The sequence below is a fragment of the Mustela nigripes genome, chromosome 4 (genome assembly GCF_022355385.1).
Source record: "Mustela nigripes isolate SB6536 chromosome 4, MUSNIG.SB6536, whole genome shotgun sequence".
Lineage (NCBI taxonomy): Eukaryota > Metazoa > Chordata > Mammalia > Carnivora > Mustelidae > Mustela > Mustela nigripes.
Genome location: NC_081560.1, coordinates 129857084 through 129872956, shown reverse-complemented (window position 1 = coordinate 129872956; position 15873 = coordinate 129857084). Strand labels below are relative to the sequence as shown.

Sequence of the window (15873 nt, the reverse complement as noted above, 5' to 3'; positions counted from 1 at the left end):
GCCCGCCTCTCCTCGGTGGGGCCCCCTTCCCGGCCTCACCCCCAAACTCAGCCTCCTCCTTCGGGAAGGGTAACAGGCGAGGACCGCAAGTCTCTCCTATGCCAGTGCCGCCCCCATCCTGCGTCGGGCCCTTTGCGCTCTTCTCAGCCGGCACTCGGGAGTCCAGGAGCTCCCCCTCCGGGCGGCGCGGGGTGGCCACCGACGGGGTTGTCAGCAGCACCCGCCGCGGGGCGGCCCCGGCGACTCGCCCGCCCATGTGCGTGGAGAGGAGCGAAGCTCTAGCAGTAGCCGCGCCAGCTCCTGCTGGGTGCGTGTGGGTGCCTCACCTACGAGGCCGGCGGGGGCCGTAACCCGAGTCCCGCTGCCACGACCCACATTTGCATAATTTGGCTCCCCCCCACCCCGCCTTCCTTCGGACTCAAGGCTGGAGATGCGAGTCGGGCTACCCTCCGAGGCGTCGTCTTGCCGGTGGTCAGCGCGGGGGCCGCGGGACCGGCCGGAGCGCAGGCGGAGTGGGCTGGCGCACGTGGTAAGAGCGCAGCTTTCTTTTCTTTCTTTCTTTCTTTTTTTTTTTTAATAAGAAATGGGACTTTGCACGTTTACACCGAGGGTGGGGTATCTACAAGGGCACTAACGTCGCTATGATTTCCTTCCTTTCCCTTTTATTTTTATCTCCAACTGGAAAAAGAGCGCGCAGTGCGAGCGGTAAACTTTCCCAATCTTCTTCTGGGCGTTTGGTCAGGAAAGTGGTCGGCCGCTCGAGAAGACGATTCCGCGGCGGGCAGGGGGAGACGCGACGCTTGGGCGGAGGAGCAGAAGGCGCTGCCGGCCTCCCCCGGGGCTTTCACCGCCGCGCGCCCGCCGCGGTGGGAGCGGGCTGGCTGCGGCGGCGGCCGCGGCAGGTGAGCGGCGGGAGAGCCGCCTGCAGCGCCTAGCTTCCTCCACGGCGTGGCGTCGTGGTTCTCGCCCGCCCGGGCCCCCACGAGGCTGGGGCCGTCCCGGGCCGGGGGCGGGAAAGGGCCTGGCTCGGCCAGGCCCCAGAGGCTGCCCCCGCGCTTCATCCCAGGTCTTGGCGGCTTTGGGGCGCAACGAAACCAGGCAGGCGGCGGCGGGCCGGCTTGGGCACCTGGGAGCAGCCTCCCGCGGGGCCCGGGTCAAGCCGGGAGCGCTGCGGCGGTGGGACGGGAGGCGGGAGTGGTGCGTGCAGCGAGCCAGAACCCACCGCTTTATGGACCTCTAGAAAGTTTTTTTTTTTTTTTAATTGCTTTGGGAACTAAACAGGAAGGTTTCCAGCCGGGACAGTTTTGTTGTTGTTGTCGTTATTTTTACTCGAAAAGGGAAACGCGTGTGGGGGTGATGGCGGCTCGAAATTGGCCTTAGCGACGCAGTTGGCTGTCACTCGGGACCTCGCTGGGCTCACCGAGGTGGCTCTTGGCGAGGCAAAGCAACAAGATTCTTCCAAATGTGCGTGTTGTGGAGTAGGGCTCCGGGGAGGGCAGGGCGTACCCGCCGAGTGTAGCCGTTCGGGGGTCGGGGGCTGCCGGTTCGGCGAGAGAAGGTGAGGAGGGGCGTCTTGGCAAGGCACCCAGTGTAGCAAGCCCCGGCGCGCGCTTGGCGGGCCGGGCGCTCTGTTGGCGAAGCAGGCGCCCCGGCGCGCTGTCAACAGGGAGGTGTGTAGCGTAAGGTGTGCGAGTGGGTGTGTGAAGAAGGCAGCGGGGGCGGGAGTGTGTGTAGCGGAAGTGGAGCGTGTGTGAGTGTAAGAGTGTGTGTGCGTGTGCGCGGCGGGGCAGGGTGAGTGTCCAAGCCTCCATCTGGACGCCCCCACACAGCCGACCGCCCAGACGCGCCGGGAAGGGCGCCCGCTCCGCGCAGCAGCTGAAGGGGGGCGGGGAGCGCGCGGGCAGAGGAGGGGGGGGGGGGTGTCTCCGGCTGAGGATTTCTCTCGAAGCTCGCCGCAGTTATTCTGATCCTCCTAGGGTCTACTTCCCAGCCCCAAGATGCCCGAAATACTTAAACAAACAAACAACCCCAAACCTGTTCCGTTTTCGCTCCTGTATAAATAGAACAGACTTTCCAAAAAAGCAATACCGCATTCACTCTTATCACCAGCCACTTCTTTCCACCAAGTAATTCAGAAAAAAACAGTCAGCTTCCGTGAATGCATGCAGCTTTTTTTTTTTTTTTTTTTTTTCTTCGGTGCCTCCTTTTGCTTGCGGTTTTGAGCTGCCAAGAAAGTGAGTAGGGGTTTGACTGTAGTGTCTCGGCTCCGCTCGGTTTCTTTCCGAAGTTTAATTTTCCGGAATGGCTCCCAAACAAGGGCTGGGGAGGCGGAGCCGCCGGCACCGGATCTTCGCCTTTTTTGGAAAGTCCCGGAGAACCGGAATTCCTCCCCGCCCGGGGAGACCTCGCCGCAGCTAGGACCCGCAAGCTCTTCCCGGGTGGCCTGAGCCAGACTCGCGGCGCGCTCGCTCCCAGCTGGGCCCTGCGCCCAGGATGGGAACTGGGCCTCGGGCTGCGCGCCCAAGACCCCAGCGATTCCCCGCTGAGAGCCGGGAGTCGCGAGCCCGGCGGAGCCCGCGCTGCCGAGCCCGTATGCAAATCGGCCATGTGACGGCAAGAAGCCGCCTGGCCCAGCCCTGTTCCTCAGTCCATATATGGGCAGCGACGTCACGGGCATTGAGGACCTGCCCATAAATACTTACAGCAACACTTTCCGTCTAACCGAGAGAGCAGCAATTGATTAATAGCTCGGCGAGGGGACACACTGACTGTTATAACAACACTACACCAGCAACTCCTGGCTTCCCAGCCGGAACACAGGAGAGAGTCAGTGGCAAATAGTCATTTTCTTCTTTCTTAGAAAAAATAGCAACTTGTTTGCTAGTTTTATTTGTTGGATTTTTTTTTTTTTTTTTGTGTTTGCTTTTAAGCGTGGAGGGCAAAAGGAGATACCAACTTAGACTCAGTCCAATCCCTCTCCAAAACGGCTTCTCTGACGCTCCAGGTAGAGAGGGAGTTGGGTCTCCAGGTTGTGCGAGGAGCAAATGATGACCGCCAAGGCCGTAGACAAAATCCCAGTAACTCTCAGTGGTTTTGTGCACCAGCTGTCTGACAACATCTACCCGGTGGAGGACCTCGCCGCCACGTCGGTGACCATCTTCCCCAATGCCGAACTGGGAGGCCCCTTTGACCAGATGAACGGAGTAGCCGGAGGTAAGCCGCATGCCTCCTTCGCGGGCTGGGACCCACGCGGCTCGAAGGTGGTGGGTGGGGTGCGGTGCGTGTGCAGGACTTGGAGGAGAGGTTTGGGGCGCGAGGTGGACGGTGTTGACCCTGCCCGGTGCAGGAGAAGCCCGCGGGAGCAAGGACCCGATCGCTGGAGCTGGGCGCGCGGGCAAAAGCACCCAGTCGTCAGGGAGCGGGCGTGCGTGCGCCGCGGCGCGCCCAGCCCCCGGCGGGCGCGGGGATGAGAGTAGAAGAGGTGCCCGACCAGGCGTCGGGCTTGTGCCGGCTCGTGGGCCGCCGGTACCCAGGCCTCCCCTCTCCCGGGGAAGGGACAAAGTGACGAGAAAGTTCGGGGCTCCGGAGGAGAGCTGGAAAGCCGAGCGGCCGAGAAGCGCCAGAAGAAAGCGTCCGCCGCTCCCTCCCGGGCAGAACCGACCCCGGGAAAAATCTCCGAGCGCGTTCCGGGAGCGGCCAGAAGGAGCGCCCCCACCTGCGCGCCGCCCGCGAAGTTGAGGGGGTTGGCGAGGCGGGAAGAAGGAGGAGGAGGAGGGCGGGCAACGGCGGGAAGCGGCCCCCTGGCTGCCGAAGGAGGCCCGCGGGGGCACCGGCGCCGCTGGTTTCCTTGGCGATGCAGTGGAAAGTGGTCCGCCGCTGTCCCCGCTCCTTCCTCGAAGCTCCGCTACTGGCTTTGGGCTGGGGCGTGCGGGTGTTGGACAAGGCTGAGAAGGTTGGGAAAGGAAGGAAACCTATCGATTCCTTCCACTGCAGCGCCCCATACCCTCCAGCAGCCGTCAGCTGTAGCGCAGCGGGAGAGGGAGGGAGGTAAGCACCGCGGAGGGGTAGCAGCCAGAAATCACTGATCTCTTTCTCAGGCTCCCCTCTCCAGCGGCACTGGCTGGGATCAGTCTCCTGGTTAGTGTCTCCTCTGGAGCCGCAGCCGTGGGACCCCCAGACAAAGAAGAGGGAGAGAATTTCCAGGCAGATGGGGGATTTTTGATATTGTTGTTGCTATTATTGGGTATTTTTATTGGGGATGAGAGCCACAGATGGCTGTGTGTGGGGGGGTTGGGAGTAGCTCATCCTGGCTTTCCTGGAGGTAGTTTGAGTCCCAGACTGTCACTGGCTGCCTGTGGGATCCTGGGCTACCCTCTTCTTACTGTCTTTGGTCTGCGGTTTTCCCACCTGTTGGACTCTGCCCCAACTCTACTGTGCCAGGATCTTGGGATTTGGGAATGGACGTATTAGAGGTCCTACGGGCCTCTAATTAGAGGGGATAACAAGAGATTCTTGGCTGCATTATCATTGCTCCACCTCCATTGTTTCTATTCCCTCCCCAGATGGCATGATCAACATTGACATGACCGGAGAGAAGAGGTCCTTGGATCTCCCATATCCCAGCAGCTTTGCTCCCGTCTCTGCACCTAGAAACCAGACCTTCACGTACATGGGCAAGTTCTCCATTGACCCCCAGTACCCTGGTGCCAGCTGCTACCCAGAAGGCATCATCAATATTGTGAGTGCAGGCATCCTGCAAGGGGTTACCTCCCCAGCTTCGACCACAGCCTCGTCCAGCGTCACGTCTGCTTCCCCCAACCCACTGGCCACAGGACCCCTGGGTGTGTGCACCATGTCTCAGACCCAGCCTGACCTGGACCAACTGTACTCTCCACCGCCACCTCCTCCTTATTCTGGCTGTGCAGGAGACATCTACCAGGACCCCTCGGCATTCCTGTCAGCAGCCACCACCTCCAGCTCCTCCTCTCTGGCCTACCCACCACCTCCTTCCTACCCCTCCCCTAAGCCAGCCACGGACCCCGGTCTCTTTCCCATGATCCCAGACTATCCTGGATTCTTCCAACCACAGTGTCCAAGAGACCTACATGGTACAGCTGGCCCAGACCGCAAACCCTTTCCCTGCCCTCTGGACTCCTTGCGAGTCCCTCCTCCACTCACTCCACTCTCCACCATTCGCAACTTCACCCTGGGGGGCCCCAGTTCTGGGGCCACAGGGCCAGGGGCTGGTGGAGGCAGTGAGGGACCCCGGCTGCCTGGCAGCAGCTCAGCCGCCGCTGCGGCCGCCGCTTATAACCCGCACCACCTGCCGCTGCGGCCCATTCTGAGGCCTCGCAAGTACCCCAACAGGCCTAGCAAGACCCCAGTGCACGAGAGGCCCTACCCGTGCCCAGCAGAAGGCTGTGACCGCCGCTTCTCCCGCTCTGACGAGCTGACCCGACACATCCGAATCCACACAGGACACAAGCCCTTCCAGTGTCGGATTTGCATGCGCAACTTCAGCCGCAGTGACCACCTCACTACCCACATCCGCACCCACACGGGCGAGAAGCCTTTCGCCTGTGACTACTGCGGCCGCAAGTTTGCCCGGAGTGACGAGAGGAAGCGCCACACCAAGATCCACCTGAGACAGAAGGAGCGCAAAAGCAGTGCCCCCTCCTCAGCCGTGCCAGCTGCGTCCACGGCCTCGTGCCCCGGAAGTGCACAGGCTGGGGGGCCCCTGTGCGGCAGCACCAGCGGCCCGCTGGGTGGAGGATCTCTGGCCCCTTGCTCTTCTCGGACCCGAACACCTTGAGATGAGACTCAGGCTGACACACCAGCTCCCTGAGGCCCCGGAGGCCCTTCGTCCCCTGGTCCACTCGAGCTGCACAACAAACACTACCAACCCTGTCCTGCCCCTCTGTCCCCTCCCTGGGCCAAGGGCCTTGGTGGAGCCCAGCACTGCCCCCTTTCCACCTAGAAGCAGGTCCTTCCTGAAACTTAGTCCACTTTAGTGTCTCTTAGGTGAGTTGACTCTCACCTCAAGTTAATGAGTGGGGAGGCTCCGAAGGGGGTCAGGTGGGGGCCCCTGGCCTAGAGGGCTGAGGCCTGACCCTGCTTTAAAGGGTTGTTTGACCAGGTTTTGCTTCCCCTGCTCTCTCATATTTTGTCCCATTACAGATTTTTTGACTCTGGACGTCCCAATTGGAGACTTTTTCTACAGTAGGTTGGGAGATGCTGCTCCCTTCAGGTGGGGGCAGCAGAAAGAAGGAAAGCTGATGTGCACTTTATGGCTTGGGACTGATTTGGGGATTCTGTACAGTGAATGAAGCATGGCCTTTATGCTGCATTCTGTGGCCCTAGAACAGTGAATCAAAGCTTATCTAGTTGTTCCACCCCTTTAAGCAGTATGTATTATAAACTCAGAGAACGGAAGTGCAATGTGATGGGAGGGACATAGCAGTATCTGCTCCTTTTTGAGTTGAGAAACAGAGAGGCTATTTTTTCAGTGTATATCCACTCAGATTTTGTGTATTTTTGATGTGCACTGTTCTCCAAGTTCTGAACCTTTGGGAAGAAAAGTAAAGCATTTATGATCTCTCGCAATGAGTCAGAGGTTAACTTATTTAAAGGGGGATGTACATATATTCTCTGAAACTAGGATGCATGCAGTCGTGTTGGAAGTGTCCTCGGTGCCTTGTGTGATGTGGACAATGTTACAGGGTCTGCATGTAAATGGGTTGCCTTACTATGAAAAAAAAATCACTCCCTGGGTTTAGTATGGCTGTATATTTCTGCCTATTAATATTTGGATTTTTTTTTTTTTAGAAAGTATATTTTTGTATGCTCTGTTTTGTGACTTAAAAGTGTTACCTTTGTAGTCGAATTGCAGATAAGAATGTAAATAATATTACTGGAGCTGACTTGTTTGGTTATTAGCTCTTAATAGTTGTGGAACTATAAATGATTTATTCTAACGCAAAAACCACTAACTGAAGTTCAGATAATGGATGGTTTATGACTATAGTGTAAATAAATACTTTTCAACAATATCTTTGCTGCAGAAATCATTTATGAAAGATTTCCTGGGCAGGAATTCCATGGTTATCCAGTGGGTTTTAGTGCTTTGACCAAGCCAGGATCTCCAAATTTTCTTTGCTGGCCTTTCAACACCAGCCCGCTCACCCCCAAAGCAATCTCCATTCATAATCAAACACTAGTGTTCCGGGGATTTCCCCCATGCATTAGTGTAAAAGTGGGGAGGCGTTGTTTTGACTCATTGTTCCGTCCTCTATAACAGCCTATAGCTTCTCTTGGCTCCTGAGTGGGCTCCGGAAAATAAATACTTACAAACAAGTGCCCACTCGGAGACTACACATTTGTGGCTCCTTTCAGAACCCTGACCAAGGCCAGGAACTCAGACGAGATGTGGCTTTGTGGAAAGTGTGGTGGCGTGGTCAAGCTGGAAATGACTTTTAGGTTCCAGGATTAGTTTCATGACCACAGAAAACTTTTTGAAAAAGGCTATCGCCTCTTCAGATCAGAAATGCACCCAGACACTGCTGAAGGCAGCATTAATGGGTTGCCAAAGGAATTACCCCAGGACTCATTTCTCTCTAGTCTTCTCTCCCTGATTAGCCCTATTTGGAAGGATCACTAATCTGCTATAGGTTTGGCGGGTCTAGAGACTATCAAAATACCCAGCTCATTAGATAAGATAGGTGTACAGCAACCTAAGAAAATCTCAAAGAAAGACACTTTTTTGCCTAATTAAATAGGCAAATTAAATAGGCATTTATGGGCCTCCATGGGTACTGGCTAATGGTTTGCAAAAGAATACACTATAGGGTTCATTTTATTGCAAGCCTTTAGCAGTGGTTTTAAAATATAAAAGTCATATGAAGTAAGTGGTTGGGTCTCTGTGAAGTTATCTACTCTAAAATTGGGCCTCAATATCATTTAAGTTCACCCGCAGCTTCTGGATCCTCACACATGTGCAACCTGTTGGAATACCCACTGTTCAGCTAGATCATCTGAAAACTGCCATCTCTTTGTTCTTTGCCACTGTCAGCCCTCTTCATACGTGGTTGATAATTGAAGGCCTTTATTTTAGAACAGCAGACAGTCACACCTACTTTTTGCCCTACAGAACACTGGAATTTTGAGATCTAACTTGTGGAAGTAATTAATCCTTTTATTTCCTCTCCTTCCGTATTTCCAAGATGCAGAGTACCTCTTTCTGTAACTATGAAATAGAAATTTCTAAACTGCAGTGCCAGATTGTTCTGGTAGCTCGTGTTACTCCATTAGATTTATATTTCCTAGTTTATCAGCATATTATCATCCTTGTTTGGCTAATTTTGTTAAAATATGTATAAAACAATGCCACATTTTGATAATTATGTTTTTAATGAATACTTCCTTACTACCAAAACTTCAACTTTTTACAAAGCAGGACAAAAAGTTTTTTTTGTCTGTTTAATTTTATCCATTTATTTTTGAGAGAGAAGAGATCACATGTAGGCAGAGTGTCAGGCAGAGGGAGAGGGAGAAGCAGGCTTCCCGATGAGCAGGGAGCCTGATGCGGGGCTCAATTCCGGGACCCAGCACCCAGCCCAGGGATCATGACCTGAGCTGAAGGCAGACACTTAACTGAGTGAGCCATCCAGGTGTCCCAGAAGTCATTTTTAAAAGAGTAAGATTATTTTGATGATTGTCAAATTCGTTAATCATTTTCACCTTGATGTGGGCTTGAAGTGGTATAACATACCATAAGGAACACATCTTGGTGTTTTTTCAGACAACTTGGTCACTTTTACTTGATTTTAACATGTCAGATCAATTTATAATCTAAAAACAATGTTGTAACATCGAGGGTATTGTCATACAGGTGTTTCATTTTTTACTTTGCTCAAGAAATAAAGCATATAGAGCTCAGCCTGCTCCTTTTACATTCGATATGCTTTATTGAATATTTCTGATAGTACAGCTGTTACTGGGCATCCTTATTAAAAATAACTTCTTGGGGTGCCTGGGTGGCTGCTTCTTACCTGCTCATGCTCTCTCTCAAATTAATAAAATCTTAAAAAAACACACACACACAAACTTCTGGAGAATAATTGCTTAAAGATCATAATGCATTTGCTCTGGTTCACTGCATATCAAAAATAGGTCTATTAAACCTAAATCAGGTCTTCAATTATTCATAAATCAGTGTATTTAAGTACCAACCACTAATGAAATTAAGCCAAACTGCTTGATACATATTAAAAGTGGCTGTAGTGATATTTTAACTGTTCTACGCACACACACACACACACACACACACACGTCTATGTATATATATATGGTGGGAATGAATGGTCAGCATCAATTACTTAAGATGCTGCCAATCCAAATGGCAGTTAAACTTCACAGAAAAAGTAAAGGTAAGAAATAAATTTAAGTCCAAAGATTCTTTCCTTCATGGATAAAAGTATTTTTGTTTTCTGGCACTAGTTTATTTCCTTTAGCTTAAATATAAAAGGAACTATTTTCTGTTGTAGCAAAATAACATGATTAGACAGCTTCAGATACGTTTTCAATCAGATTGTTTCAAAGCTCACTCTCAAGGAAATAGACTAAGTTTATATTATTACTTGGGTTTTAGAATCTGCAGAAAGCCACCTGTTTCCAGTATAATATAATCCTACTGTATAGACTAAATCTTTAACAGTAATTAAAATGTAGACATCATAGTATTTTTCTTCTCCATTTTGCAATAATCAAATATCTAAACAATTTCAAACATGCCTTTATTTTCCATAAGTACACTGATTTTAATCCAGAAATATAAACATCTCTGGATCTGAAAATTCAGTATGTTGTATTTAGGGCTTAACAAACGATTTCCTTGACAGTAAGTGCTTCATTACACTGAAATGTTCAGTGGTTGACTTGTTTCTAACTTGGAGTTTAGAATTCAGACTAGGAGGGTTACAGAAGTGGCACTGCCCTCAGTTTAGAATTGAATGGTAGTGGTCTGAATCCTGAATTACAGACATACTGCTTTTTTGCTGAGCAGTGCAGCTAGGGCACAAGATATAGTCATTGGGATTAGAGGAGCAGTAACAGCCTTCTTCAGATGCCAAGGCTGAGGCACCTACGAGGGGACAATGCAAAAGGGGGAATAAAAGGTGTGGATTTTGGAAGAATTTAAGGACTATTAATTAGTCTTAAAAGTTCAGAGAACCCACTCCTGTTGACAAGTATTTCTTTAAAACGGGCCCCTGATTTTCATTAATAAACAGCAGTTAGTGTAAACTCAACCCATGCAAATCAAATCAAACTTTGTAAAAAATCAATTCTCGTAAAACAGGTAGGTACACAATAGTCTCCATTAATGTAACTGGCTTTTGATATAACCAGAGAATACAAAAGCTTTAGAAGTATTGAGACAGACATCTCATTCATGAGAGGCAATTATTGCATTTGTTATTCAACAGAAAAGTGATTAGTATCATTGTGCTCATTAGTCTGTGTAGAGGAAGACAAATTTTTCTCACAGCTGTTACTAAAATAGAGTCTATATATTGCAGGAATATATGGAAATACAACAGCAGCACATCAAGTCAGTCATGACCAACAGTTTTTATGCAGAGGTACCAGCTTTGCTGCACCACATTTTCTCTTTGTATTAAGAATATTCTTTCCTTAGTGGCTCACTGAAACAGGTTCAGTTTTCACCACTAATTTCCTCAGAATTTATTAATGAACTAAGTTTCACTGTTATCAAAATAAATTAGATATCATATTGCTATTCTGGCCTGAAGAATTTCAGTTATTCTTTTGAAAAGCACCGTAGTTTTTTTTTTCTTTTTTTTTTTTTTTTAAATTCAACTTGTATTGTTTGGAAAAACAATTCCTCCTTTATTACTGTCCTACTGGAAGAATGAGTTCTTGTTGGTTTAATATACACCAGGTTGTATTATATAGCATATATATCACTATCAACAATCTTTATAAGTTAATCAAATTTTGGCTATAATTCAGGACCGGGAGGTTATGTGATTGCTAACCATACACTTTCATTACTGTGCTATTAAAAACCCATTTTGTGAACTTTTTTTAAAGAAGATCATCATTTGCATATCTAGGATTATTTTTAAACTGAAAGGCATTAAAAAGTGCTTTAAACTGCCTCCAAGGCAGATTAAACTATACCAGAATGTGAAGCTACCAACAAACAATGTTAGCAATCCTGGAAGAAATGCTTGGCATTATGCCTGTCTCAGGTTTTACAACAGAGTGGCATTTTGCATTGAATAAGCATCTTTTTTGTTAAAAAAAAAATCAAGAATTTGTTTTTCTAGCTAAAAAACTGGGAACAAATATTCCTTCACTCTGGGCCATTAGTAACCCAGTGTGCACAAAGAGGCAAGGGCACATACTGTTTTTCTACAGGGACAACACTTTCCACCAATAGCAAATCTCCCTTTATTACAGACCTTAGAACTGGATTGCCATTTGGGCAAGTCAATCAAGAGGGCTTAGACAACAGCTGGGCAGATTTTAACGTGTTTATTTCTACAGTTTGTTTTTATTAAAAGTGTTGTGAAAAAAGAATCCTATAAATAGTAAAAAGAGGGAAACAATAGTGCTCCATAGCCTGAAGCAAATGGTGTAAATACATTTGTAAACAAGGTAAAGTTGCTGAGCTTCCTAAAAGGACAAAAATAAAACTAGTTACAGATAGCACAATTGTTTAAGAGGTTAGGAAGTACTTTGTCCCAAGTTTTGATGCTCTAAAATGGCCAGCAGTATAGGTAATTCTCTATTCTGTAGCCTTGATCATCTGTGCCTTCTCTCTTCCTAGAGAAAACTACACTGGAAGAAGCAACAACTGGCTCTCTACTGTTCTGAGGGGTTTTGAGAACACTGCCACCAAAACAGTACAGCTGGAACCACCAGCCTTCTGGAACACTAGAGCTCCTGAGAGAATCTCAAACAGCCATCAACATCTTTCTCTATTTTTGCAGGAAAATACTGGAAGTAAATAGGGGCATGGACTTCAACAGCTGGCTAGGAGTGTTTTACATTCGGTTGTTTGGAAGCATGCTGATTAGCTCCTTTGAATTTTCTCCTTAGAAAACCTGGAATTACCCTATCATTTCTTAAAGCACACGAAGACAAAAAAAAAAAAAAAAAGTCATTTGAGGATAATATAGTTTTTGCATTAAAGGTCAATCTGCAACAAGCAATCTGTTCAACTCACAGATCTGGAGACTCATGGGGAAGAGAAGCTCTAAGTGACCATTTGTCACTGAGATATGCAGGTGCTGAATTTCTTAGTAGATGCTGCCAGAGTAAACCAGATGTGGCTACTGGGCAAGAGGAGGAAAGAAACTAAATCTTGTCCTCTACATGCATAGTTATGTTACTGGGGTGATGCCCCAACTCTGGAAAAAAGATCTATTCCACAACAAATGAATTAGGCAGGATAGCTCATTTTAAGTAGTAGCTCATCTTTTTAAGCCTAGTTTTTACCAATGACTTGAACTAAAAACAATTCAAACCACTGGGTCATGCAGTCAATAAGTTAAAACTATAACAATAAGTAAAAGGGCATAGGACGTAAGTGGAAAACAAACCCTATTTACCCGGGTAAAGGGGGTGGGGGCATTTAGTGTATTTTGTATAGGATAGGGAACAGAGAAGAGAATATTTTCATTATGGCTTTAGGACGGAAGCGCTTCAGATAGTCCCCTACCTCCCCTTTCCCCCAAATCAAAACCCGGTGGCAGTGACAGAGCCAGGAAACAACCTAGTCTACCCGCCTTCCCCACCCTCTAACCCGGCCCCGTGGCTGCACTCCAGACGTCAGCGCTTCCCACGGCTCCGGAGGAAGCGGCTACAGCCCATTCCAGTAGATCCAACGCCCAGGCCTGGGGGTACGGACAAAGCCCTTATGGTGGGTCGCGGGCAGGGAGGCCCAGATGTGAACAGGGCACGTCTTCGGCCCACAGCAGCCAGGCGCGAGCGGCTTCAAGGGAAGACTTTGGGACCCGGATAGGGCTCCCCCTCGCACCAGAAGTCATCGGCCTGCGGGGTCTCCAGGAGCCACACCTCTCGGGGCAGGTCACAGGCCGAGCCGGAGGCCTCCTTGTCCCTGACGGGCTCCAGCACCCGGTAATAATGGCAGTCCCGGCCATCGTCGGGGTCATAGGGCGGGGCCAGAATGTCCAGGAAGGCGGCGGGTCCGTCCACAGCGTCGATCTGGTGCAGGTTGTCCTGGTGCGGAGTGAGGACACACGGGCCGCTGGCCTCGGTGTACTCGGCCCGCGAGCGCAGCACGCCCGGCCGCACGGCGTCCCGCTCCCGGGCCTGCAGCGGCGGCTCGAACTGCTGCTCCGGCGGCGGGGCCCGCGGCTGTTGCCCGCCGCCCGCCTCCAGTTTGTCCATGCAGCTGATGCGAACGGTGCCATAGAGCACCTTGAGCATGCCATGCATGCCCGGGTGGTCGTGCAATGGGATGGACGTGCCGCTCTTGAGCAGGAACACGCCGAGGCTGAAGCCGTCGGTTTCGTAGATGTGCATGTAGGTGACCGGCGGCAGGTTGGGCGGTAATGGCTGCAGCGTGGCCTTACGCGGGGCGATATTCAGGTCCTCGGCGCGGACCTGGGTCAGCAGGTTCTTCAGCTTGCTCAGGTTCTCCGAAAAGCCCTGCGGCATTGGGGCCTCGGGACCCGGTGCCGCGCCGAGGTCGGAAGCGCTGCGGCCGCCCCCGCTGCCCCGGAAGGTGAGGCACGCCTGGCGGGCGATCCGCTGGATCAAGGAGGCCATGTTGTCTCGGGGCATGCTCGGCTGTTCCTCCGCGTTCCGAGGCCGGCCCCCGCCGCCCCCTGCTTTCCTCCGCCCTCTGCGGTCTCCGGCGGCCGCCAGGGCTGCCCGCAGCCCGGGGCGAAGCTAGAGGCCCCGCAAGTACCGGTCTTCCGGGCGCGCGGCACCCCTCAGCAGCCTCACGCCCGCAACGGTCCGGCGCACCCGCCCCGCGCCTCCGGCGAGCGCGCACGCGCACGACCCACACGCTTCACTCACGCCCAAGGAGCAGGTACCAGCCGCGCGGACCGTGGAAGGCTTTGCATTACGCCCAACGTTCCATTCAAGTGGCCCACACCTACGACGGTGGCCCGGCGCTCTGGCCGTTTTACAGAGCATGCTGGGACTTGTAGTCCGAGATTACGGAGGAGCTCTGAGTTTCCTTTGTCAGCTGGAAAAAGAAGGATTGAATTTGTTTCTTATGAAGCGCCCTTATTCGCGGTTCCAAGGTGTTTGCTTGTTAGTAAAAGGTGAATTGGGGCGCAAGAGAAATAGCCGGTTGACTACAACTCCCGGCAGCCCCAGTAGACTGGAGTGACGCACTTCCGGCAGCTGGCCTGTGGCGTGTTGGGGTCTTGGCCACTGCATGGAACAGGGCAAAAGGGTTGTTAACCTTCTGGCGCCGCTCGGTCCTGTTCCGCCCAGCAGGGTCGCTTTTCTCCGGCCCTACCCTTGGGCAGGAGGCTGTTGAGTTAACTTTATGTCTTCTTGACCACCTAGGCAGCACTATCTGCCACGTAGATTACTGGACGGCACTTTCGTAATTTTCCAAGTTTCTTGGGAGATGAGAGGGTCGAGGCCATCCCTCGTGATCAGGATTCCTCAGCACAGCCGTCCCCAGCTGTTGTTTGCATCAGGGTGTGATGACGCTGCTCTTCCGGTTACAGAGCACGATAGTTTTGCTGGGATTCTAGAGGCCATTTGCAGTGGCCAAGGACTGTGTATACTAAGGGTTATCAAACCTTGGTTTGCCCAAGAAGCACCACGTTAGGAGGGGAGGTAAGGAGGGGCTTTTAAAGAAAATACAGATTATGGTCTGGAAATTGATTGACTAGGTGATTCTGAGGCAACGTGTGAGAAACTGGTGTGCGAGAAACGGGCAAGCTCTTGACCTTCACCTAACCCTGAGTTTAAAGTATCTTTGAACTTCCAAAGTGGAACATGGGCTTCTTGGTCATTTTGTAATTGGAGTAGTTCTGTAAATCTTCTCCAGCTCAAAAAGGCATGGCTTTTTAATGGGTCGTGTAATGTATCTAATGGGCACTTAGTATATGCGAGGCATTCTATACCTAATGAATATTATACTATTTGATCCTCATAGCAATTCTTTTAAGAGGTGGGCACTATTATTTCCAGATTACAGGTGAGGGAATAAGTTGCACAAGGATAGTAAGGAATGAGCAGAGCCTAAGCAGTGAAGAAAAAAAAAATACAGTTAAAAAAGAAAAACACCAAAAAACAGCAGTTTGAGTTGGTGTTAAAAGTACTAACTATAGAGTCAGGATATTGTCTTTCCAGCCTACTGTGCTACTTACAGGTTGTATGTCTTTAGGCAGATCTTACCCTTTTAGGTCCTCAGTTTATTCACTTGTAAAATGCTCGGGTTAGGGTAACAGTCCTTCTGAACCCAAGTTACTCATCAGAAGCCCCTGGGAAACTTCACAAAAATAAAGATTTGGAGGTCATAACCCAGAGATTCTGACTCAGAAGAACTAGTGTGAAGCCTAGGATTTTTTTTCCCAAGGTGCTACCCGAGTGATTCTTAATTATCAGCCCAGTTTGAGAATCACTGCTGGATCTGTAAATAGTGAAGCTGTTCTTAATATTTGGTGATTTTTTAAAAATTTTTTTTTAAGATTTTATTTATTTATTTGACAGAGAGAGATCACAAGCAGGCAGAGAAGCAGGCAGAGAGAGAGGAGGAAGCAGGCTCCCTGCTGAGCAGAGAGCCCGATGCGGGGCTCGATCCTAGGACCCTGAGATCATGACCTGAGCCGAAGGCAGAGGCTTAACCCACAA

The 15873-nt window shown here is 50.5% G+C and overlaps 2 protein-coding genes across 2 annotated transcripts; one reads left to right on the top strand and one right to left on the bottom strand.

Moving 5' to 3' along the window:
* The first annotated feature begins 225 nt into the window (after positions 1-225).
* Positions 226-7049, top strand: EGR2 (early growth response 2). The gene is made up of 3 exons (XM_059397492.1): positions 226-529; positions 3105-3213; positions 4563-7049. The coding sequence occupies exons 1-3, from the start codon at positions 431-433 to the stop codon at positions 5810-5812; spliced, it is 1458 nt and encodes a 485-aa protein (XP_059253475.1). The 5' UTR covers positions 226-430; the 3' UTR covers positions 5813-7049.
* Positions 7050-11541: 4492 nt separating this feature from the next.
* On the bottom strand, positions 11542-14168 carry ADO (2-aminoethanethiol dioxygenase). The gene has a single exon (XM_059397491.1). The coding sequence runs from the start codon at positions 13831-13833 to the stop codon at positions 13021-13023; it is 813 nt and encodes a 270-aa protein (XP_059253474.1). The 5' UTR covers positions 13834-14168; the 3' UTR covers positions 11542-13020.
* Between the last annotated feature and the right edge of the window lie 1705 nt (positions 14169-15873).